General features: G+C 41.6%; 1 protein-coding gene across 2 annotated transcripts in view; it reads right to left on the reverse strand.

The window, feature by feature from the left end:
- LOC121855819 overlaps positions 1-15,353 on the reverse strand; it is a 58,449-nt gene extending 43,096 nt beyond the window's left edge. Inside the window, exons 1-2 of one of the 2 annotated variants that reach the window (XM_042350938.1) lie at positions 13,894-15,342; positions 13,485-13,680 (exon numbers count right to left, since the gene is read on the reverse strand). In XM_042350938.1, coding sequence (XP_042206872.1) covers positions 13,485-13,680; positions 13,894-15,021 — 1,324 coding nt within the window. In that variant the 5' untranslated portion in view covers positions 15,022-15,342. Of the gene's footprint in view, positions 1-13,484; positions 13,681-13,893 lie in introns of both variants that reach the window. The other variant, XM_042350940.1, reaches the window with a different exon arrangement.
- Between the last annotated feature and the right edge of the window lie 8,082 nt (positions 15,354-23,435).

Consider the following 23,435-nt stretch of genomic DNA (forward strand, 5'->3'; position numbering starts at 1 on the left):
GACTTGGGTCGTTGTGTTATCACAGTGACCAATGATCTCGAAAATTCTGGACTAAAGTTATTAAGCATAAATGAGTCAGACCTGTAGCACAAGCTGGCAATACCACCCTGGTGTGTGGTAACACATTCTACTTATAATTTGTGTTTTGTAGTAGGTAGTAGGCAGCTACCAAACAGTGAGGTACTACCGCTTGGGAAGATATTGGAAGCATAATGTGTTGTCTAATGGTAGACCCTGCTGCCATATGGCATCACGAAAATTGTGACCAAGTCCCAGGTTGCAGATCTGTCTTTCTGCCTCATTTACACACAATTGCAGGGTCTCAATTGTTTCTCTTACAACACAACACAACATACATATAGCGTTTCTCACTTGATTTTCTTCATTCTTGTATTTCTTTGTATTTATTATTATTAATATCAGTGTTATTATTATTACCATTAATATTTTATTTTGTATGAATTATTATTATTGTTACATTTTCGCCCCCCCCGGGCCCCGATGTGGGTCAGTGACCTGTGCTCGGGTGGGCTAATCCCACCCGAGCAAAATGATCACTTTATTATGCACTTGTAAGTCACAATATATGTTCTATGTGGCACCATTACACTGAATGCACATACGGATGCGTTCCTCCCACCCATGGCAAACTCGCGTTAACAAGGCAAGTGTTAAGCACGCACACGCATCACGAATGCGTTCCTTTAGGCGGTCTGTGTTTTGTATCTTCACCTGGTACACCATGGCCTTCAAGTGCCCCCACAAGTAAAAATCAAGGGGGTGAGGTCTGGGGACTTCTTAGGCCACTCCACGGGACCATGGCGGCCAGTCCAGTGAGCCGTAAACTGCTGATCCAGTCACTGGCGCACGCGGATACCGTAATGGGGTGACACCCCCATGTTGCTGAAAGTACGCTGGAAATTCCCCGTCCTCGTTCAGCAGGGAACGGCATGACTGTGTCTTGCAGCATGTTTAGGTACATTTCAGCATTCAGACTGGTGTCAATGAAAACAGGGCCAACAACTGTGGTGCCCCATATCCCGCACCACACCATCACTTTTCCAGCGCCTTGCATCTTTGAGACTCATCCAGTGCGGGTTGGCATAACTCCATAAAAATGATCATTTTGCCTATGTACGGAGACTTTTGACTCACCCTGTACAGTGCTTACATCTGAGTTACAATATCCTTACAGCATCGTAAAATAGTTTTGAATATGATGTATTTACAACATTTTTAATAGTTTGTAAGTTTGAATACCGTAAGTCGGTTTGAAGATCGCTGAGTGTGTAACTTCGAGGTGTTTTGAGTACCCGGCTCCTGATGGTAGAAGTGGTGAGGAAGAACTCTCCATATTGAACCTCATCTGTATTTTGTTGGAAGTTGTGTTCACAAAAATTAGAAAAGATTTAATGTAAAACATAAAATGGGTTTGTTGGCTGGAATAATAAAATAACTGGACAACGTGACCGACTGGCAGGCTTCTATCAGGCAGTGTATACCAGTTTTAGTTTGATCAGAAGCAGTGATACAATTCCCTTTACATACGGTATGACACTACAATAAACTCCAGTACCGTACCAATATTCAAATATTGTATCTTCACCCATTTTACGTTCGCATGGCTAAGAAGACCAAGGCTAGGTTTATTTACATTAGACCTTGGACTAGGGCACTAAGTACATAAGATAGGTAGCGTCATATCGGCTCGGTGAAAATCCTAGTTGGTAACGTTTTAACTTGGCCACGACCCTTGATTCTCTGGCTTTCAGTATACTGTACATAAGCATTGTCAAGCGACCATTTTTCTGATCCATATTTACGGGAAGAAGCGTAATAAATTGAATGTTTATTTCGTAAATATAAAAATACAATATATATTATGAAATACGCATTATACTTTACGAAATATACAATAAATATTGTGAAAACAAATTTGATTTTTTTTACAATGGAAATTCAAGATTGCGTTATAAGTTAAGGTACAAAATACTTAAGAGCTTAAAGTGACATTATTTATATACAGGTTTATTGCGATTTGACTGAAGGGAAAGTTCAGCCTTGTCGTGGAGTACGAGTGAAACACGAGAACAAGGTCGCCGCTTAAGGTTGGGCGAGTCCCCCACCACGTCAAGGCATAACAATACAAACAGAAAACGTGTATTATTGAACTCTCTGAGATACTTTTGTGATAGCTCACCACTAGTAAAGTTATCGTATTCACAACTACCCAACGCACAGGGGGGAGAACATGCGTTCTTATTTCCCCCTCCTGGATCAGCGGGAAAATAGACTAATAGCAAAAAAGTTTGTTACCTGTAAGTGTTACCTACGGTACTAGAAGAAAGACCTTTCCGCAAGGACCACACTACTACAACTTGGGCTAGTTTAAATTACTGACTAACTTACGTGCAACTTAAGAATCCTATCTATTAATTTTCGATCGTATATTTTTTTCAAGCGTCAGTGCAGAGGTTTCAAAGCTCTTAAGAAAGTTTCACCTGATCTCTCAGAACCTAGACCAAAACGATATGTCCCGTATCTGGCCCACCAAAAGATATTTCACTCAAACAAAACATCTTCACTTGTGTTTACCATGATGCTAAACCTCACCTGCAGACGCGCGATCTTTCCACGGGTTCTTCCGCCGCACGTTTTTCCAGAAAGTGCGGAGGTCTTCCATATCGCGTGGGACCAGGTTCTTCCCGGAGGCGGTGATGGCGGCGTTGTAACGATCCGTCATCTCCTTCCATGCCTCGTGCTTCTCCTTCAACATGTGACGATCCAGCGACTTGTTCTCCACCACGTCCAGCCTCGAGAATATCAAGGAAAGTATCAATTGCTTCTCCGCCTCGGTATAGTTAGGCTTGCGAAATCTTCGGGTGGGTTTAGGAGAGCGGCCGAGCTGCACATAGCAGGGGAGGAAAGGTGGAGGGGAGCCCTCACCGTCCTCCTCACGCTCGCTGGAGACCGCCGGTACACCAGCCACTCCCGCGCTGTGCGATGAATGACCTTCATCCATCTCTCTCTTTTCCATATCTGTATTTTTTTTCTATTACACTTGATCCTGAATATTCTTAAAGGAACTTTGGGTCCCTAATAACAAACAGTATCATATCATTACACTTTGGATCACCTCAAAGGCTACCGTTCAGCACGCTTGAAATTTTGAAAAACAATTCTTCGAAATTTAGTCAACTTTACACGAGGCGTGAGGCGACAGGGTAACTGTCTGTCAGTAAACAAGGCTGAAAAAAGTAATCCACAAACGTCGAAATACTGTATCTCTTGAAGTTAGCTTCAAAGTAATCCTATCTTACCGTATCACTAGTCAAAAACAAAATGTAAATTTGTTCAATCATGATTCACAAATAATATTTTTGAATACAAAAGTGTGTGGATTACAGTGCTTTTATGTGTGGAAGATGTAGGGGATGGTGGGAGAGGAAGTTGTGTTGGTTGTAGACACACGTAAACTGCCTCACATTGACTTGGATCAAGACGTGCCGCAAACGATGGCAGTTTGTTCATATTTCTCTCCATTATTCTTGATATATCATCCCTTTCGTAGAGCTTTGTGTTTTACACATTGTAATAGAAATCTTATATTAACTTATTACATATGCTATAGAGAGGAATTTATTTATTTTTTCACGCAAAATAAATAATGTATAATGTACATTTGGCAACTACAGTAGAGTAACTAACTTGAGCTCAGTGTCAAAATGATTCGTTTAGTTCAATGCAGTTCATCGAGTTTCCATGTTTTATTATTTGTATATATATAATATTTAATGTTACTGTTATGAAAATTATATAAAAATTGAAGATAAATATAATATGAGTACAGTTATATCACATGCCAGTATTGATCAGGGCCGCGGCGTAACAACTCCGCCGTGCTGGCCTGAAAATCCAACAAAAAATCAAAACTGATCACTATCAAGTTCACGTTCGAGTTGTTTATTTTATACATACTATTTCCATGTAAGAAAAAATAAATGGATAAAATATGTAACCTATTCCTGGAAATATAAAAGTGATATCCAGGTAAAGAAAATAATATAAAGAAAATTATACTTGGCAATAGCCGGTGGACACACCACAAGGGAAGAAGTGTACGAATTCATTTTGGAAAAATACGCCAGCTGGGGTTAATATTTGGTTAATTCTAACTATCTTGAACAAAAACAATGCCTTATCAGGGCCAATTTTATTATTTTTTTTCATCTACAGCAATTTCCAGTGAGAGGTTAAATCTATTTCACCTGGCAAGCTATACTCAGCAGACATCTGCCGCTGGCAACTGTCAGAGTCCCTCGTGGGAGTGAGCTGCACAATGGTCGCAAGGTGAGCCGTTACGATAAAACGACAGTGAGTAGTGACTGTTTTCCCACTTTGGAGAGAAATACTTCAGCGTGACCGCAAGGGTTTCGGGCTACTCGCGTATATACCAATCAAAATGGACACGCTGGATTTTGTCATCAATCAGCGTTGAAATTTGAAGCTGTTCTACAAGTGCTACGGATACATCAAGTTGAGAACTGGGATGATGTTTATGAGTGGAGTGAACGGCGACAGAAAGGCTGCAAGGCCAGGGTCCAGATACGAGGCAAAAAAGTTATAGTGAGAGCTGTTGAAGTCCACTGTCATGCTGCAGTGAAGGGCAAGGCTGAACTGCTGAAAGCTGCATCTGAGTCCTGACATGAAGCTCCGAGCCCTGGAGACTGGCGTCGTGATTCGTGAGAGTGCCTTAAGTAAGGAGACTGTGGCTCAACTACCTTCTCTTAGTTCACTAGAACAAAAAGTCAGACGCGTCAGAAAGAAAGATGAAAGTGCGTTGGCATTCCTTACATATGACTTCCCTCAAATTAACACCCAAATAAGATTTTTTTGTGGGAACATATAAGGGAAAATATATTTACCTAAGTGATATGCAGTATATATATATATATATATATATATATATATATATATATATATATATATATATATATATAATCACCTGACGAATCGTCACCCCAGCCTGCTCCACCTGAAGAATCGTCACCTCAGCCCACAGTGAATATAATTTGTATAATTAGGATAACATAAATATATTCCTTTGTGTTATGCATCTTTATTGTGAAAAGTTTAAAGAAAAAATAAGAATAATATACACCTAACCTAACCTAACCATGGAGGGTCCTGACCCTACCTGAAGAATTGTCACCCTGCCAAACTCTGGCAGTCAATGCCATATTAAACGTGGAAAACAAACAAACTGCTGATAAAATTAATGCATTTACAAATTAAGTCTATTATTATGCAAGCCATCCCCCCCCCCCCTCCCGCGACACGTTTTCTGTCATAACGCGGTGTGCAGGAGTAGTTTACACTCACTGAGCAAGACAACCGGTAAAAATGAGCCAAATGTCGCTTGGAATGTCCATAGACTTATAAGACGTCTACTCGCCCATCATATCTGGTTTAGTCACCAAAAAACAAATAATTATAATAAAAACTTAGGGTGAGTTCGGTGACCGTTTGCTTGGGGTTTCACAGTCAAGCATTGCCAGAAAATATGTCTGGACTAACATAAAGTAGTTTTACCAATAACTGCGAGACACGTACAGTGCTGTAGTATATGTTGTATTTATTGGATAATGGCGACCTGTATAGGAAGCAGCTATAATAGTTCCCGTCAATTGCCATTATCAATATTAACCTTCATTTGTAATTGTGCTAATAAATTTGCAGGAGAAAATTGGTCTATCTGCAGAAGCCGCTGCGACGACCAATTTCTCTTTAATTTAGTTTTGTTGACTTCTCATTGCACATGCCAGAGCACAAACAGGCAGAAGTTCTTCTGTGATAAACAGGCTCTTCTGAAATCTAATAACGAATTGAGTTGTTTGAGCAGGCAAACCTTCACAGTATGGAGGAAAACTCGGTGAAAATAAATATGAGAACAGTCTGAGCGTGTAGCAAACTTTACAAGTGCTCAATACTACCCCCCCCCCTCCTACCCGTACAGGAAATTCTCACATCACAACATGTTGGTTCCTAAAGTGGCCCTACACGTTGATGTTTTCGTGTATTACAAGTGGCCGCTGTAGGCATGACTCCCACGTCATCGAAGCACACCACTACTGTATATCTTTTGCTCAAAGTAATGTATCCAGCTTTTCTCATCCACATCCCATCAAAACTTTATCATTATGCATAAGTGCAGAATCCTAGGCCTGGGGGGGGGGGGTTAAAAATAGAAAAGAAAAAGGTTATATTAATCTACACCACGAAGATGCCGTAAAATCAGCTTTTTGAAGCGAGACAGATTGTAAGAGTATGGAAACACAGAAGAAGGCAGAGCATTCCACAGTTTGGCTGTGTGAGGAAGGAAGGATGTAGTGTACTATCACGGGTTTAGTCCAGAGGATTAGGACAAAATCGTGTACTTTTTTAAGCAAGTATGAGACTTGGAATACAGTTACTTGGATCCACAAGAGTCAATTTGAAGGTTGTACCCAAATGTAATCGGCAATATCTCGCTTAATGTGTGAACTACAAACTTTTGGTGTCAATAACCAGGTCTTTATGGTAAATTAATACAATAAAGCCAGTATTTTTTTCATAACGGTGGTGCCAGTCAAATGGTTTTACAGGATGGCCGCCATTCGTTGAAATGATTAACCAAATTATTCTTTTTTCACCACATAATTGGAGCAGAAACGTGTTGCAAATAACTGTTGTTGCTATCAGTGTAAAGGAACTGACCAATGACAATAAAACATAATATATGTTGTTAATCACTGATATTTTATGTCATGTACATTGTTTTCCTCATTTTTCACAGGTAGTTACTGACCAGTTAAAAGATGCGCAAGCGACTGAAATTAGTGAAGGGTTAAGTTACATCTGTTCTGGCATCTAACATTGATTGGAACAAATGTAACTTTTGTGAAGGAGAGAAGGACTCGTCATGGCCAGCTGACTATGCCGATAGATTTGGTGGAAAGGCATATAGAACACTAGTAAAACAAACTTGTGGAATTCCATAAGTTGGGTCAATTGCCATCCAGAGTGGAACTCAACCGGCTTGACAAAGGTGATGGTCTCCAAGCAACATTCATGCGAAGACGTGCAAAGTTCTATCGACTCTGTGCTTCAAAGTTCAATGAAAAGAACCTCAAACGGGTGTCAAAGTTAAAGAGCAATGAAGATGCAGAAGTACCCGAGAAATTCACCCATACAAGAATGTCAGTGTCAGGTTATGATGAAACCTGTATTTTCTGCGAACAACCTGCAACGAGAGGTAAACCGTTACGCAATGCTTCCTCGGTGAAAGTTGATGCACACATGAAACTGTGCACAGAACCTACAAGATGAAAGGATAATGACAAAATTGAGTCGGTGGGATGTCATAGCTCTTGGGGCCATCTATGGGCCGTATTCGAGATCGTTTGAATTGAGATCTCCCTATGGGGATGGCCCACGTCCTGCATTCAAGAAGCGTGGGGAATCCTGAAGACGTGGGCAATGCTCACGAATATTACTGGAATCAGTGTTGACTATTAACATGCTTACAAATATAAATATGTTGCAATGCTTCTAGTATAGTCGAAAAATAATCATACAGCCATGATGAATTTCGCTGGTGGACAAGGACGGATGCCATTTTTAGACTTTCATACTCTACCCCCCAAAAAGTTGATATATCACGTTTGTTTACCAAAAATCAGACCGTCATATTTGAAACCCATCTGCAGACGACACCACAGCAAATTTCATTCAAGCCTCAAGGTGTGTTTATCTCGGTTGTATTTCCTCTAGATAAATGAGTATTTGATGAGGTCAGTTCAAACAAAAATAGAACAGCAAATCGCTCGCTATTAGAATATTTTGAATATTCATGAATCTAGTGTGAATATAGAGGAAGGCCTTACTATAGAAATATCCCTTCACTTTTGTTGATGTCTTTAGGCCAACTCTAATCTAACACACACACGTGTCAACTCACTTGCCACTAATATAGAAGATACAGTTTACAATTCTACTGATATAGTATATCTTTATTTTTATTGCCCCTAGCTAACATTACAGTATGGGTTGTTTGACACTCCGGGAAGATTTCTCTTTTGGTGTTAATATTTTTACTGGTGATATATTAATCAGACAGTATATTTGAAATTAATGAAACATTTCAATACTTGTAGCATATTAACCTAGGTCAGGGTTGAGTCTCTACTGATGCAGAAGTCTTCACTCCACCTCACACACACACATACACACACACACACGTGAACTTATGCATCACCAGTATACAAGATTGGTAAATTTTTACAAGTTGCCCACAATGACCCACAATAATTGTGGGTCCAGTTCTAGATATATCTCATCATTCTGTCGCAAATGGATAATAGTGAATGTAAGAGAACCTGAGAGACCCAAAATCATAATCGAATCTGATTTTATATACTGCGCATTCTAAAAGCAGAAGCCACAATTCATTTTAATTGGTGGCCTAAAAAAAAACGCTTTTGACTGGCCGCATGACGTATACGGGAACGCATGCGCGTGACGATTTATGAAGGAAACACGCTGAGTGGGAGGTCGGGTAGGCGATAATGGCGGAAGATTAATGGAAGAAAATAGAGAAAGATTTGGCAGGCGCTATCTTCGTTATCGTACGTTTACAACGGTAATGTAATATAAGAACATGATCTTAAAATTAGACGTCTTTTTCGAATATGATAATAGGTTTGGGGTAGGAAAGTTGTGTGAACTACCATAAAAATACCGATAAATCACCTAGTTTCCATGCCTATAGGTTCAAGGACAGAATTCTTCCCAGAGCTAGAGGAACACAGAGAGGGACGTGATGTTTTACTCGTACCAGCAGGCACTGCTGGAATATCGATATCGATAAAAAACAAAAAACATACCTGCTTGATGGGGAGGGAGAGACTGCAGCTTTATCTCGTGTAGCAAGTATTATACTGTACGTCGTGAAGTATTCGCCAAATCTTGTCCAAAATTCAATGGCGAGTTTTTAGAAGATTGTCAACAAAATTCTATCCCACAATCTCTTTGTTTCTATGATTCTCTTTGGAACTAACATAAAAAAACCCAGTTAACTGGTTGCTGGTTTATAATATTGTTCATTCACAGTCGCGAACGAGAACCACCTCTACCTCTTTTATTGGGTGGGGGGGGGGGGGCACATGTGCATGCTAAGACCAGGTCTAAGGATTGTAATGACACTATTTACCAGATGGGACTATCTGTGTCCTCTGATAGGCTCCTGAGTATGTTTGAAGTAATACAAGTATTTCATATGCAGCGTGTTTTGTGCATTGTTCCTAGCCACAGAAGTGTTTACTCACTTAAGCTCCAGTCGTTTTATGTTTTGATTCCATTAGTAATTGTTTAGTCACTTAACAAGGTATCTCATGTAAATTTGTTCATTATTTGTAATAAGAGTATTTTTTTATTTATTTGTTGGAGCTAAAAAAACAATCATATAATTTCATAATTTATAAATACAGTTTAACTATATTTATTAATGTATATCATAAACCTATATTAAATATTAACAAAAACACAAAATCTTGTGAAAACTTATGACTGGTCCACCTATATGAAAAATATTGGCTTTATTTTATTTCTTGACACCTAGAAACCTGGTACAGTACGAACACAAAAAGTAAGTCTGTGGCTCATATATTAAGCGAGATAATGCCGATTACATTGGGGTGAAGCGACCATTTTAAAAAATGGCTGCCACAGCTGTCCACACCCCTATTCGGTTGGGGTACAATCTTCAAACTGACCCTTGTGGTTCATAGTAACTGTATACCAAGTCTCATATCAAAAAGTGCACGATCAACCTCAAAATGAGTCTTAAGCAACCGGACTAGTTATTCTAGTGTGACCGACATCCACATAGAAGCAGTAGACAATGCGGGTAAGATGAGTGTTACGAGCCCACTGCCTTGCCGGCGGTACACAGGATGCCAAATCCACCGAACATTGCCCATTAAAGAACCTGTAAAAGAGAGTGAAGCAACCTTGCGGCGAAGATACAGGGAAGAAAGATTATCGACTGAAAAAGGAGTTAAGACGAACGTGATGTACTGCACTGTATTATTTTATTAGGCTATTTGCTATTTGCACTGTAGTCTCTGAACCATATATTGTGTTTGAATTTGACTCAAGCATAATATACTCCGTAATTGGTGTTACTTATTTTGTTTCATAATTCATGTGGTCGCTGCTTTATGTGGGTGAAATATTTGTACACTTCCTTCATTAATTATTTCCTTATTTATTGGTGCCATTGTTGTTCACACTCATTCTTTACTTATATAATCCTACCATTTTCAGTGCTATCCTTCTCATTCTTCCAAGTTGGGCAGTGCTTGTCAAAGGAGGCGTGTTCTTGCTTACAGGAAGTACACTTCAGCTTGCTGGCTTGGGTGTGAATGTTTACCTGCGTGCATTTTGTGTATGACTGTATGTGTGCTTTATGTGTGAGTGCATGGGCGTGTTATGTATGTGTGTGTGTGTGTGTGTGTGTTTGCCATTCTAACTCTTGTCCTTCTTTATCATTCTTTAGTCTTTATCACTTGTCTGTTTGTCTGTTCTGGGAGAAAAATGAAGGAGGCCACGAGGATGTTGACAATTCCTCAAGGGGGTAATGGAGTGAAAAAGGTTAACCACTATCCTTGAGTAACTAAAGTCTTTAAATACGAATTCCAGGTTAGCACTTAAACTAGCCATCAACACTTAAAATTTACAACTCATCTCTCGTTAAAGTCTGGTAATAATTGTATACATAACGCAACAAGACTTGTATGACAAGTTTCGCTCTTTAACAAAGAATTAAGAGTTAAAAATAACTACACATAATTGGGTAGCAAATTTCGACAAAATTTTCTTAAAGAATAATTACCGAACAGTATTTTTTACTTTAAAACATGTAGATGTTAGAATCTTTTAAACTTAATAGAATCAGACGTTTGTTCAGTACCGGCACTTGTGAATGTCATCCTGGCATTGAACCATTTATGATTGATATAAACCAGACACCGTTTACCGATTTATACCACTTGTTTGCATACCGATGGGAACAGTCTCCAACATCTAACACTAACTGCAAGTGAAATGAGGAAATCAATTTGACCTTAGAAACCCAAATCTGCAGTTAATATACATGAAAGACAATACAGTAAAATTTTCTGAAGTGAAGTGTGTTGAGGGAACAGCCGCAACCCTCTTATCTCTCACCTGTACCTTGGGTTCGAGTCCTGGCCCGAGACATGTGCGAAGAGTGTTTTACAGTATTATCCGACCAAAGGTTTCCTCCAGTTCCCGCCGGAAAGACGAGTAATATAAGTACTGAAATAAATTAGTACAGTTCGTATGTCCGAAAACTGGTGGTACAGTTGGGGGATGTGTTCCTACACCCCTGTAATAACCCGTGTCTCCAAGCGGCCGTTTGGAGACACAGGTTACCTTCTCCGGTGACGCAATCTATACCTTCCTGAGTTTACGTAGTTATAAGCTTAACCTCTGAAGGCGGACACAGCTACCATTGCTGTAAGTACAGAAATCCCACAAAGTTGAATTTCATTGGTTGAAAACTGTGACATCACACTAATTGGTTGAGCCTTGACGTCACACTAACTTGTTCAAGACTGCGACATCACAATAAGTGGTAGAAGACCGTGACGTCACAATAATCGGTTGAAGGCCAGTCGTAATAATTGGTTCAAGTCTGTAACGTGACAATAATCGGTTGAATACCGTGACGTCACAATAATCGATTGAGGAACATGAAGTCACAATAATTAGTTGAAAACAGTGACGTAACAAAAATTGGTTGAGGACGTGACATCACAATAAATGGTTGAAGCCCATGAAGTCACAATTGGATGAAGACCGTGACGTCACAATAATCGGTTGTAGACCTTGACGTCACACTGTAGTTAGTAACGTTAATTGAAGGTCTTTACGTCACACTAGTGGTGTCTGAGTAACCCAAAAAGACATTGTATAAATCCTTGATCCAAGTGTTGAACATTATGACGTCACGCTGCGGCTTTCACTCCTCGCATGTCTTTTATTTAATTTTTGAGTCACGATAACAAGGGTAGAGTTGAATACGTCGCTACACAATGCGTGAGACTGGAGAACCACATCAACCTACGATGCTGGATAAGGATAATTATCAATAATTCAAATGAATTTTTTTAATTGGTGGGAGAACGCGTGGAAGCAGCACATAGGAGCTCAGGCAAAATATTTATGATCAAAATGGCGTCAAAATTGCATTAAGACTATCCTAACCTCACCCTGTCCTTATTTCCGAGGGGGGGGGGGTGAGTGACCATTGTGCTCTGGTTGTCTGAATAAGCACAATGGTCTCTGCACTCGCTTAAAATATAAAAGCATCTCGCCACTGTTCTCGTGTCAATCTGATGTTGAAAGGTTTGGGGTGATTGTCATAACTTCTTGTTGGCCGCTACATATATAAACAGTATATACTGATGCAATTAAACTGAAATTTGAGCTTGAAGCTGTGATGTATGACAGCGCTGCTGCGTCGACTTGCGTTAAATCAGGGATGTTTTTTGTTGCGCCGTCCACTGGCTATTGATTACCTACCAAGTCTTGGAGAGACGACGGAGGAGTTGACAACAGTATTAATATAAAGCCTCATTACTGTTGGTTATGTTAATTTCCCGCGTCAACATTTAGCTCTATACTATAAGGAAATTACATAAATCATCTATTCAAATTATACATATATATATATATATATATATATATATATATATATATATATATATATATATATATATATATATATATATATATATATATATTTCTTAACATTGTAAGGTACTTTATACCAAAAAAACTAATAAAATCTGTTTAACACGCATGACCAAATATTAGCTTAACGAATGATGCGCGATGTACCACGGCAATTACCCTGCTTAAAGATTTTCAGCATGTCAACCAGAAAGCAGAACCAAAATATGTAGTTAGTCTCGCTCACTGATGGGTAATTATTTTTGTTAGAAATACAGAAAATGGATGAAGCCTCATGAAACAATACACTGAGCATGCGCTTAGTTGATCGACGCCAGAGTTAACACGTGGTCGAGGGAAGCATTATTGCACACTAACCCGACTCTGATCGTGCAGGGGAAGGTGGTCTGGTAACACGTACATTGATGATTCCTCAGCCAACTGGCGCACATGAACTTAATCGGATTATAGTTTTATCATGTACCGAATGCAGGTTTTGTCTGCATCTTTTGCGCTTTCTTATATGTTGATGAAGTGTGTAATTATAACTGTCATCCATTTAGGAGCCTGTAAGTAAATATTCTCTCATTACTTTTTAGTCCCAAAAGTAAAGCTAATTAATCAAGTTCCGGATTTCGATAAAAGTATGATACTTATATTATTTTTTAAACGTAATTGATTCTTACCTGCAATTATCTCTTCAGGTTGAGTATCTAGTAGTGTGGGTGTGGGTGCGGATAGTGGGGCGAGAAAGTGCGTGAATGGGTGATCTGTGGGCGGGCTGAGGCGCAGTGTGGACATGCCAGCAGTAGTCCCCTTACCGCGCAAGTCATCTCGTATAGCATATTTCGGGTGACGAACACGCCGGCGAGCCAGGTTGTCCTGAGAAAAAAATATAACCTTAGTGGTATAAAAAACATAACCTAAATCTTCACAACAATATTCTATAATGTATTTAAATATATAATTAATAACGGGAACTTAGCAAAAAAAATTAACATTAAGTGTATTTGTGTATCTTATATACCGAATTATAAAACGGGTCCCATCTCATTCTCATTGCAAATTATTTTTTATAATGATCTCATTATTTACCTGTTCTGCTCGTATTTTGTTTTTCTGAGCCAGTATGCATGCAAGAGTAGAGGGTGCAACACCAAAACGATCTGCCACCACACTCTTCCTCTGCCCGGCTTCTACCGCCTCAATCATAGCTAATTTTTCTCCGGCTGTGTATGACTTACGGCGGCCGCGCTCACGTGTGTACATCTTGGTGCCTCCCGCGGGCTGGGGGACGATGGCGGCGGGGGGATTGGGGGGAGTTGTGAGAGCTTTCTGCGCGGCAACAAGGTTCCGTGTGGCGCTCGCAGCAACACTGGTGGCCAGACGGGGAGTCAAATTGGCAGACATTGTAGTGACGGTGGCGCAGCTGTTGGTTTTGGAGGTAGTTGAGGTTCCTGGGAGGATGACGTATCGCCCTGGTGGAAGTCCTGCTGGCAGAAGAGGAATCCCAGGGTTACCAGCACCCATACTTACTATAAGAGGCATACTGGTGCCTCGCACCCCCCCTCCCAGCATGCGGACTCCCCCAACCCCACCAGTCAGCGAGGGCACCTTCGCTAGGGCCGGCCGCGGTGCTTTCGGCTTGATTTGTTTTTCTTCCTTCATCTTTGCTTCTTCCTTGATTTCTTTCTTTACATCTTTAGTTTGCAGTCGCTCGCCTTTATCTGCATATTTCGCTGATTCGTTCGCTTCATTTACATTTAGTTCACTCTTTTCTTCTCTTTGTTTATCTTCATTCGTTTCGCTTGGTTCTATGTCGTCGTGTTGTTCACTCGTCACGCTGTATACTTTATCAATTTTGAAACATGACTCTTCAGCCTCATCTATTTCACCTTCCTTTTCAAATTCAAATACCTCATTTTCATGAATAGTTATGTCATCCTCAGCGTCGGGATTATCGTCTACATCCATGCTTCTCCCTTCCTGTTCAGGAATGCCACCATCAGTGAGTTGCATGGGTTCACTATCTCCGGGCACTGATCCAACATTTGTTATGTTTACATTCTTCCTTCCACATCCACTAACGGTGTTTTCTTCGCTGTCGGCAGGTTTATTTTCATCCTGCACCGTAGATGCATTTTCAAGTTGTAACACCACGTCCTTGGCAGTTTCTTCGGTGGCCTTGACCTCCTGAACTACACTTGACCCACTTCCTGACATGTTGTGGTGTATAGCAGGGATTGATAGTACAGTACCGGTTCAACAGTGACAACAATGCGCTCCTGTTCTATTGATCCCAGAGCGTTGTATTTGTGATCGATTGGCACTTAGGTTGCTTGGGAACAGTCCGGAATGGGTCGAGGATGAAAAATTAGTTTTCTTAATATTCTTTCAACACAGTTCACTGGCAAGAGAGGCAGGTGCTCGGTGACTGGCGCTAGGCTCCTCCGATGTTGTATGCGGGCCCCGTCCGCGAATCTGACTTGAAAGCTGAATGCTGATTGGTTGGGAGAGCGAACACTAGCGAATGTTACACAGCGCTCCATTTCGTTATAGGCGCGACGGGCATGCGCAGTGAACCGCCCGCCATTACTGGTCGAGCAACCCATGGACCGACGTGCGCCTGCCTGTTAAAATTATTCCACGTACTATTTACTCCACCTCAATTTTTATACATTAATATACACGAAACAATGTAAAATTAAGTCCTTGACAACATTTGTATACAGTTGAACAATAATATATTTTTTGACAATCGTTGCTTGCACGTGACATTATGCTATCATGCGGTGGTGGAACAAGGGAGTGTTGGGAAGTGCGCGAGTGTCCGCTCTCTTCACCTACGCCTCTGTTAATCCAATACATCAATTTCTCTTTATCTGTACTCTGTCCTCTTCTTAGAGCCACGTGGCCATTCCTGGGTACAGTCTACTCCAAAACCACTCTAACAACTTCAGAATGTGAACAATTACTCATTTTGTACGAAATGAAATGGGAAGCGGCGAAGTATAGGAAACTTTTGTTGGAGTGGCGAGCCAAGCGGAGCGCGGGAGTTGCTCAGGTGATGCCGTCACCTACGCCCGTATGGTCGTCAAGGGAAAAAGAAGTTACGTTTAATGATAATTTTCCTTATGATGAGTAAACAGACGATTAAGAGTGAATAATGAACACTATATTTATGGAGATTTATTCAGGATATTTTAATTAAAAAACACCTAAGCCGGTATAAACATTAACGTTTAAACCGTGGTTCCTTGCGTTAACCGGGGCCAATCACGGATAGCGTGGGTACTCGTGCCGCCACCAATCACAGCAAAGCATTCACAGAGGTTAGGTTAATCGAACTTCCCTACTGTATTCATCCCATCGTCAGACTGAACCGTGTGAAATAACTAATCCCACTTCATAATTTGACTGAAGTATGGCAAGCACAAACCCCAATTCGTGTGGACCTGCGGCAGTTCCTATTAAAAGAAAGCGAGTAATGTTATCGATTAAACAGAAATTGGAAGTTATAGAGAAACGCGAACTTGGAGTGACAGTTACTCAACTGAGTGCACAGTATAATGTTGGTGAACAGACCATTAGAGATGTCATGAAAAATAAAATTGAAATTACCAGATTTGCATCTACATTTGATAATGCTGCAGGCTTAGAAAAAAGAAAATCAATGAAAAAATCAACTTACGAAGACTTTGATGAAGCATTATATACTTGGATTCAAATGAAACGCATTTGTAATCAACATCTAAGTTACCAAGAAATTCTGCAAAAGGCAACACAGTTATCCAAAGACATACCTGTAGGCGAAGGGGCGAAAAGTTTCGCTACATCACATGGCTGGTGGTACCGTTTTAGGAGGCGCCACGGACTCTGTTTAGAGGCATCAGAGGGGAGCAAGGTGAATGATATGGCAAGTGTATATTATTTTTACTGTATATAATTTTATTAACTTGATATGTGCATGTTTAACCTATTGCAACTAATTTTCAGCTCCGGAACTCCAGTAAGAAATATACTGACAATTATTTTATCTATTAAGGTAAATTTGTCCAAGTTGACAGACATATTTGAATTTAACACTTCTGTAAACAATACACTAATTCAAAAACTTTCGAATTAGTTTTTAATTTGCTGTAACGGATGTGTTTGATGACAAATATGATACCTTTCGTCTTCACTTACCTGCTACAAAATAAGTTGTGTGAAGACAACGTAGATCACTTCAGTGCAATGGGTAGAAGGATTTGGCTAGATATGAGATTTAAAAAAAAAATAACATTCGTTAACGACGAAAACTATCAGATTACAGTAGTGAATGTTGACAAAAGCAAGAATTTTATGTTACTGGACAATTACATAACTTAAAATATGTTTCTTTACGATGCAAGTAATAGTTACATAACAATTATGCAAAATATATAAACGCCAAAATATCATAACGTGCCATGTTTCGCCCCAGCAGAAGGTACTGGGCAGTAAGTAAATCTTGTCATAACACACGACGCCGTGGTCGTAGTTCACATTAACGTATGTTGTTACCTTTTAAATTTATAATTAGTCATATATTGTTAATCAGTTATATTGTAGTCCAAGCGAGGTTAGAAATAAAGAGTTCCGAATAGTTTGCGTAATTCAGCAAGAAACTACGAGGTTACTGCTGGGTAATATTTACACGAGTCTCCCTGGTCACACTGCGGTCAAAATAGAATATAACCAGGGAAACTCTTGTAAACATGTACACACTTAACGTAACAGCTTAACAGGGAGACTGAGCTAAACATTACTTACACTTTAAGCCTAGTGTTTAACCACCAGAAAATAGACAGAGTATTCAGGAAAATAGTTATACAGGTCCACATTTCTAACCACACCCCTCAAAATACAGTGTACTTAGCAAATGCTGCAACTACTGAGAAGGGGGGGGGGGGTTACTACTAAGAGCGTTTCTTGATAACAGAGAAGAGTTTGAAACACTACTGAAAGTACACCAACCAAGTATTGTAGGAGTTGTAGAACTGTTGTACAAGAACAGGAGAATCGACCCAGAGGAATGTGATCTCAGTATTGCTGGATATGACTCATTTACGAACCTTTCTCAAGAAACTTGCAAGACGGGTGTGGTTATCTATGCTAGGCAAGACCTTAGAGCCAGCCAGGCGAGGGTACAGGGAGAGGATGTTTTTGAAGAGTCCAAGTGGTGTAAAATTAAATTAAAGGGAAGGGACTTACTTATTGTTGGGTGTATCTACAGATCCCCAAACTGTGGCCCACTAAATTAAAGGAACTTAAGAGCCTTAATAGACAATGCGGCGATGCTCAACCCTAGGCACCTCCTTATCATGGGGGACTTGGCGACATCGACTGGAGAAAAGAGTTCACCCCAAATGACTTGAATAACCCTGCTACTCTTTTTGTAGAAGCTCTGAGAGATAATTTTCTGTTCCAACATGTTAGAGACCCGACACATTACAGAGGGGAGCAAACACCAGAGCCACTAGACCTCATCATAACAAATGAGGAGGGTATGGTGGCGAAACTGGAACATCTTGCCCAGTTGGCACCAGTCACCATATAGTGTTGTCATTCAGATTTAACTGTTACCTAGTTCAGGATAAGACCAGGCCAAGGTACAAATATTACAAGGGAAATTACAACGGGATGAGGGAAGAGACGAGAGGTATCAACTGGCCTGACTCATTTAGGCACAAGAACGCAAACACTACGCTGAAACTACGCTGAATATCATAACTAGTTAAGTGACCCATTTGATCGATAAATATATACCCAAGACCAAACCCAGTGCCTCTAGGAATACGAGGGGATCCCTACACATGAACCATGCTGTGGTCGACAGAGTTAAGAAGAAAACCCAGAAATTCAAGACGTGGGTTGGGTCAAACGATGAGCAAGACAGGAGGATGTGTGCAAGAGCCAGAAACCAAGCAAAGATAGAGTGTAGGAGGGCTGAAAAGGAGTTCCAGAGGCTGGTTGCAAGCGAGGTCAAGTCAAACCCAAAGGCGTTTTACCGCTATGCAAAGTCGAAATTAAAAACGCGAGTAGGAGTATCAGACCTGAGGCTTGAAGATGGTAGTTATGCAGATTCTGACAAGGATAAAGCTGAGGCATTGAAGAGCTTCTTTTCCTCGGTGTTCACAAGAGAGGATGTGAACAACCTTCCTGCGTTTGAGGACAGACGGTTCGACACAGCACTGACCCACATTGTGTTCACAGAAGAGGGTATTAGCAATAAACTGTCCAGGCTAAAGGTCCATAAGAGTCCCGGCCCTGACAAGGTGCATCCTAGAGTGCTAAGAGAGTTGTGCAACGAGCTTGCCGAGCCCCTGAAGATCCTGTTTTGTAAATGCCTGGATGAACAAAAGGTCCCTTGTGAATGGAAAGTGGCTTATGTGAGTCCTATCTTCAAGAAGGGCGATCGTCACTCCACGAACAACTTTAGACCGGTGAGCCTGGCCAGCATAATATGTAAAGTACTTGAGAGTATTATCAGAGATGCCGCAATGGAACATCTAATCCGAAACAATCTTGGAAAGGATTGCCAACACGGTTTTATGCCGGGGCGCTCCTGCTTAACACAATTGCTCAAGGTTTTGGATATTTGGACCCATATTATGGAACAGGGTGGTAATATCGACAATATTTACCGAGATTCTGCCAAGGCTTTCGACAGTGTACCCCACAAAAGGCTGAAAATCAAACTGGAAGGGTACGGAATTCGGGGAAATGTCCTAGCTTGGATAGAAGACTTTCTACATGACTGCAAGCAGTGTGTGGTGATTTAATGGCACGAAATCATCATCCGTACCTGTCACAAGCGGGGTACCACAGGGCAGTGTATTGGGCCCACTGTTGTTTGTTTGTTTCATAAATGACATGCCTGACGTTGTACACTCCTCCATACAAATGTTTGTCGATGACGCCAAGTTATTTCGGGAAATCAAGAACCAAGCGGACTGTGAAGAGCTGCAGAAGAACCTCTGTGGGCTCCAAGAATGGTCGAAGAAATGGCTGCTGAGATTCTGTCACGAAGTGTAAGAGGATGCACCTGGGGCGTGCCAACGGTAAGGAGGCGTATCATATGTCCCAACGGAATGAAGAAACTGCACTATTTGAGACTGAATGTGAGATGGACCTCGGTGTGTATGTTGACAATGAGCTGAAGTTCTCGGGCCATTGCGAGAAGAAGGTAAATCAGGCAAATAAATTATTGTGTCTTATAAGAAGGTCGTTCAGATATCTAGACGGTCCGTCCCTCGTTACGATCTTCAAGAGTGAAGTGCTTCCCCATCTGGAGAACTGTCACCCGGTCTGGTCCTCGAGATATGCTAGGGACTGTCAGTTGGTTGAAAATGTTCAAAGGAGGGCCACCAGACTGGTGCCTGCACTTCGGCACCTCAGCTACCCTGAGAGATTGGAGCGCCTGAACTTGCCTAGCTTATACTACAGACGGGCAAGGGGTGACCTAGTTGAGGTGTATAAGCATCTCAAGGGGTACTACTCAGTTGAGTGTCCTTACTTGGAGCTGGCGGACCCTCGCCCCACAAGGGGTCACAGCTCAAGATAGAAGAAGCCGCAAGTCCAGAAAACTGTGAGGGCAAACTTTTTCGGAGAGAGAGTTGTGAACTCTTGGAACAATCTACCAGAAAGTGTTGTGACGGAACCGAGTGTGAGCTCTTTCAAGACAAGACTTGACCAACACTGGAGCAGGTTCAGGTACATTCAGGAGCCGGTGCATGCCCAGTACTTGCCAACAGTGCGTAACAGAGACGTGACCGATCGCCCGGGCGGCTAACGAGCCGATCAGTGGTAAAGAGGATAAAAGTAGGTAAAAGTATATGTACTGTATAGACAGTGCGAGTATACAAACAATAATTCGATTCAACCAATGATAGCTATAGCAAAGTAAACATTATGCAGCTTTTGTTGTTATGTTATTACTGTGCTTCAGCAACAAATACACTCTGCCACGTTCGTAGAGTGATGCGGTATATATAATTTGTAATAAAGGTTTAAAGTCCTGCTATAATAGTAGAGATAACTTTATTTCTCTAGAAACAGGGCCGCCATTTGCAATGACGTTACGAGTTTCAAACACCGCTGGGCTGCATTCGTTGGTAGTAGAAAGGATGGCCTCTTCAGACCCCAAATGCCAGGTTCAGCTAAGTTTTAAGGGTGTTTTTTTTATGGTTTAAGTCATGGACATTTCGTAAGTGAAGAAATGTGCCATGAGGAGCAGCTTCAAACACAGGTTGGATGGATATATAAGAGATAGGGGTTGGGTGTAAATGGAACTGCCCAGTCTGGCCTGCTGCAGTTTCCTCCATTCTTAAATTCTTTTGGACAAAAAAACTCCCATGTTCACACCAGCTCAGCTGTCATGTACTCTCACCTGGTAGACTTTCTCTCTTTTTTTTCAGTGTATTTACAGAGTATATCAGTACTAGATGGAGATACGAGTAAATTTAGAAGTAATGACATTGTCTGGACTTTGTTTTGATGCCTGAAACTTTTACTTTACTTTTATCCTCTTCACCACTGATCGACTCGTTAGAAGCTTGGGCTATCGGTCACGTCTCTGATTACTTTTCCTTTGTTTTATCCTCTTCACCAAATGATCGGTTCGTTAGCCGCTTGGGCGATCGGTCACGTCTCTGTTATGCACTGTTGGCAAGTACTGGGCATGCACCGGCTCCTGAATGTACCTGAACCCGCTCCAGTGTTGGTCTGCTAGGTAAACATGATAACAGTGGTTATTGTTTTGGTGATTCACTAATGAACCACTGGGATATATCATCATTCATATTAATTAATGGGTAAAATTTTACTTTAACTACCATAAGCGTTTTGATGTTTAGATTCGAGTTAGGCTATATTGGGTAAATTTTTAGTTTTGGTCATCCCTGTACTTAGACATGCAGACTATGTTTTTTTTCTGATGGTTCACGATGTGTTATGGACGATTTTGACCATTTCTACCGGAAATCACTAGTTTTAAGTTACTACGCCCCCCCCCCCTTACCGTTGTATTTAAGCTAACCTTGTAACTCATCATACCCTAACCTAACCTGTGATCTGTATTTTCTTGTTCCATAGTGAATTTAATTCAATTTCAATTTCAATTGTTTATTCCTTGATAGGAAGGAAGGGTATTCCTTTAACACATAATCAATGTTATTTACAAAATATCTGGCCAGTATGGGGAGGATCATCGTGTCTCCGTCAGGGGGTCGTGGAGTGGTGTCCAGCAGGCGTCACGGAAGCGTTGTGTGTGGGGACATCTTAGGAGGTAGTGGATAAGGGTGCTGCTGTCGGGTCTTCTGCATAATGCACAAGAGCGTTGCTCAGGGGATGCGGGGATACCAATCTCCCAAGCAAAGTCATACCCAATGATGATACTGGCAGCAATCACGTCCCCTTTCCGCGACCCTTTCCCATAGACGTACGAGAGGTCAGGAAGTTTATAGAGGACATCGTACCAGGTGGGTTGGGGAGTCCAGGGGGATGGCTGCTTCCCGAGCTTCTCTCTGTTTGCAGCGAATTTGGGTCCTAAGCTGTAAAAGTGTTCGAGGAACAACGTAGTCAGGTGTGGCCTTGTTGCAGCCAGTCTTGGCAAGGCCATCTGCCGCCTCATTCCCCAAGATACCGACATGACTGGGTATCCATAGGAATGTCACAGGACGGCCTGCATCCTGAAGTGTGGATGTTAATCCTCGTATTCGGAGGATGAGGTCCTTATTTTCCCCTGATCCAAATGCGATCCCGTCGAGAGCAGACCTGGAATTGCAGTAGACAAGCAAGGGGCAGAAACCATCTGCTTCTTCCTCAGCGAGAAGGGCAGCAAGGAGGGCTATTAGTTCAGCCTGAGTGGAGGATGCCCCGTCAGAAACTCTGAGAGACAGTTTGATAGGCTCAGGGGCATCAGGACGGGAGATGTAGACACCAGCCCCGGCCCTACCTGTAGCGGGGTCAACAGAACCATCAGTGTAGAGGACGACCCTACCTGGGGACCAGTGGGCGATCCTGGAGAGGTGGTATTTGCAGAGAATAACAGGGTTCACCTGGGATTTCGGGAGCGGTCCACCGAGGGCAATCACTTCAGGTTGAAAATCCAGCCAGGGAGAAGGAGACGAACCAACAGCAGGGGTGACAACAATATCAGGCAGGAGGTCGTGTTCCTGAAGGGCTCGGATGAGTGACCCTCGCCACTGTCTTCTAGATGGAGGTCGGCCTCGGACAGCAGGAGTCACGTTGGCTTGGACATAGTTGCCCCGAGGATCCCGTAGAATGGAAACGGCAGTTTTTAGGTAAAACTCCTGGACACGATCCTGTAAGGGGGAAAGACCAAGTTCGGTATATAGAGAAGTAGAGCGTGTCCACTGAGGAGCCCCAAGGATGATACGAGCAGCTTTCCTCTGGATAACTTCGAGACGGTTGACAGCAGTCCGACTAATGTTGACGAGGGCAGGGGCGGCGTAGTCGACACAGGAACGGACAAAGGACTTGTACATGGTGAGAAGTACAGGGATGGTGGCACCAAGGGAACCCCTGCACATGGTAGAGAGGGGAGCGAGACGCCGAAAGCATATGTCTCGAAGATAGCGGACTTCAGGGAT

This window comes from Homarus americanus, unplaced genomic scaffold (assembly GCF_018991925.1).
Source record: "Homarus americanus isolate GMGI-L3 unplaced genomic scaffold, GMGI_Hamer_2.0 scaffold14072, whole genome shotgun sequence".
Classification (NCBI taxonomy): Eukaryota; Metazoa; Arthropoda; class Malacostraca; order Decapoda; family Nephropidae; genus Homarus; species Homarus americanus.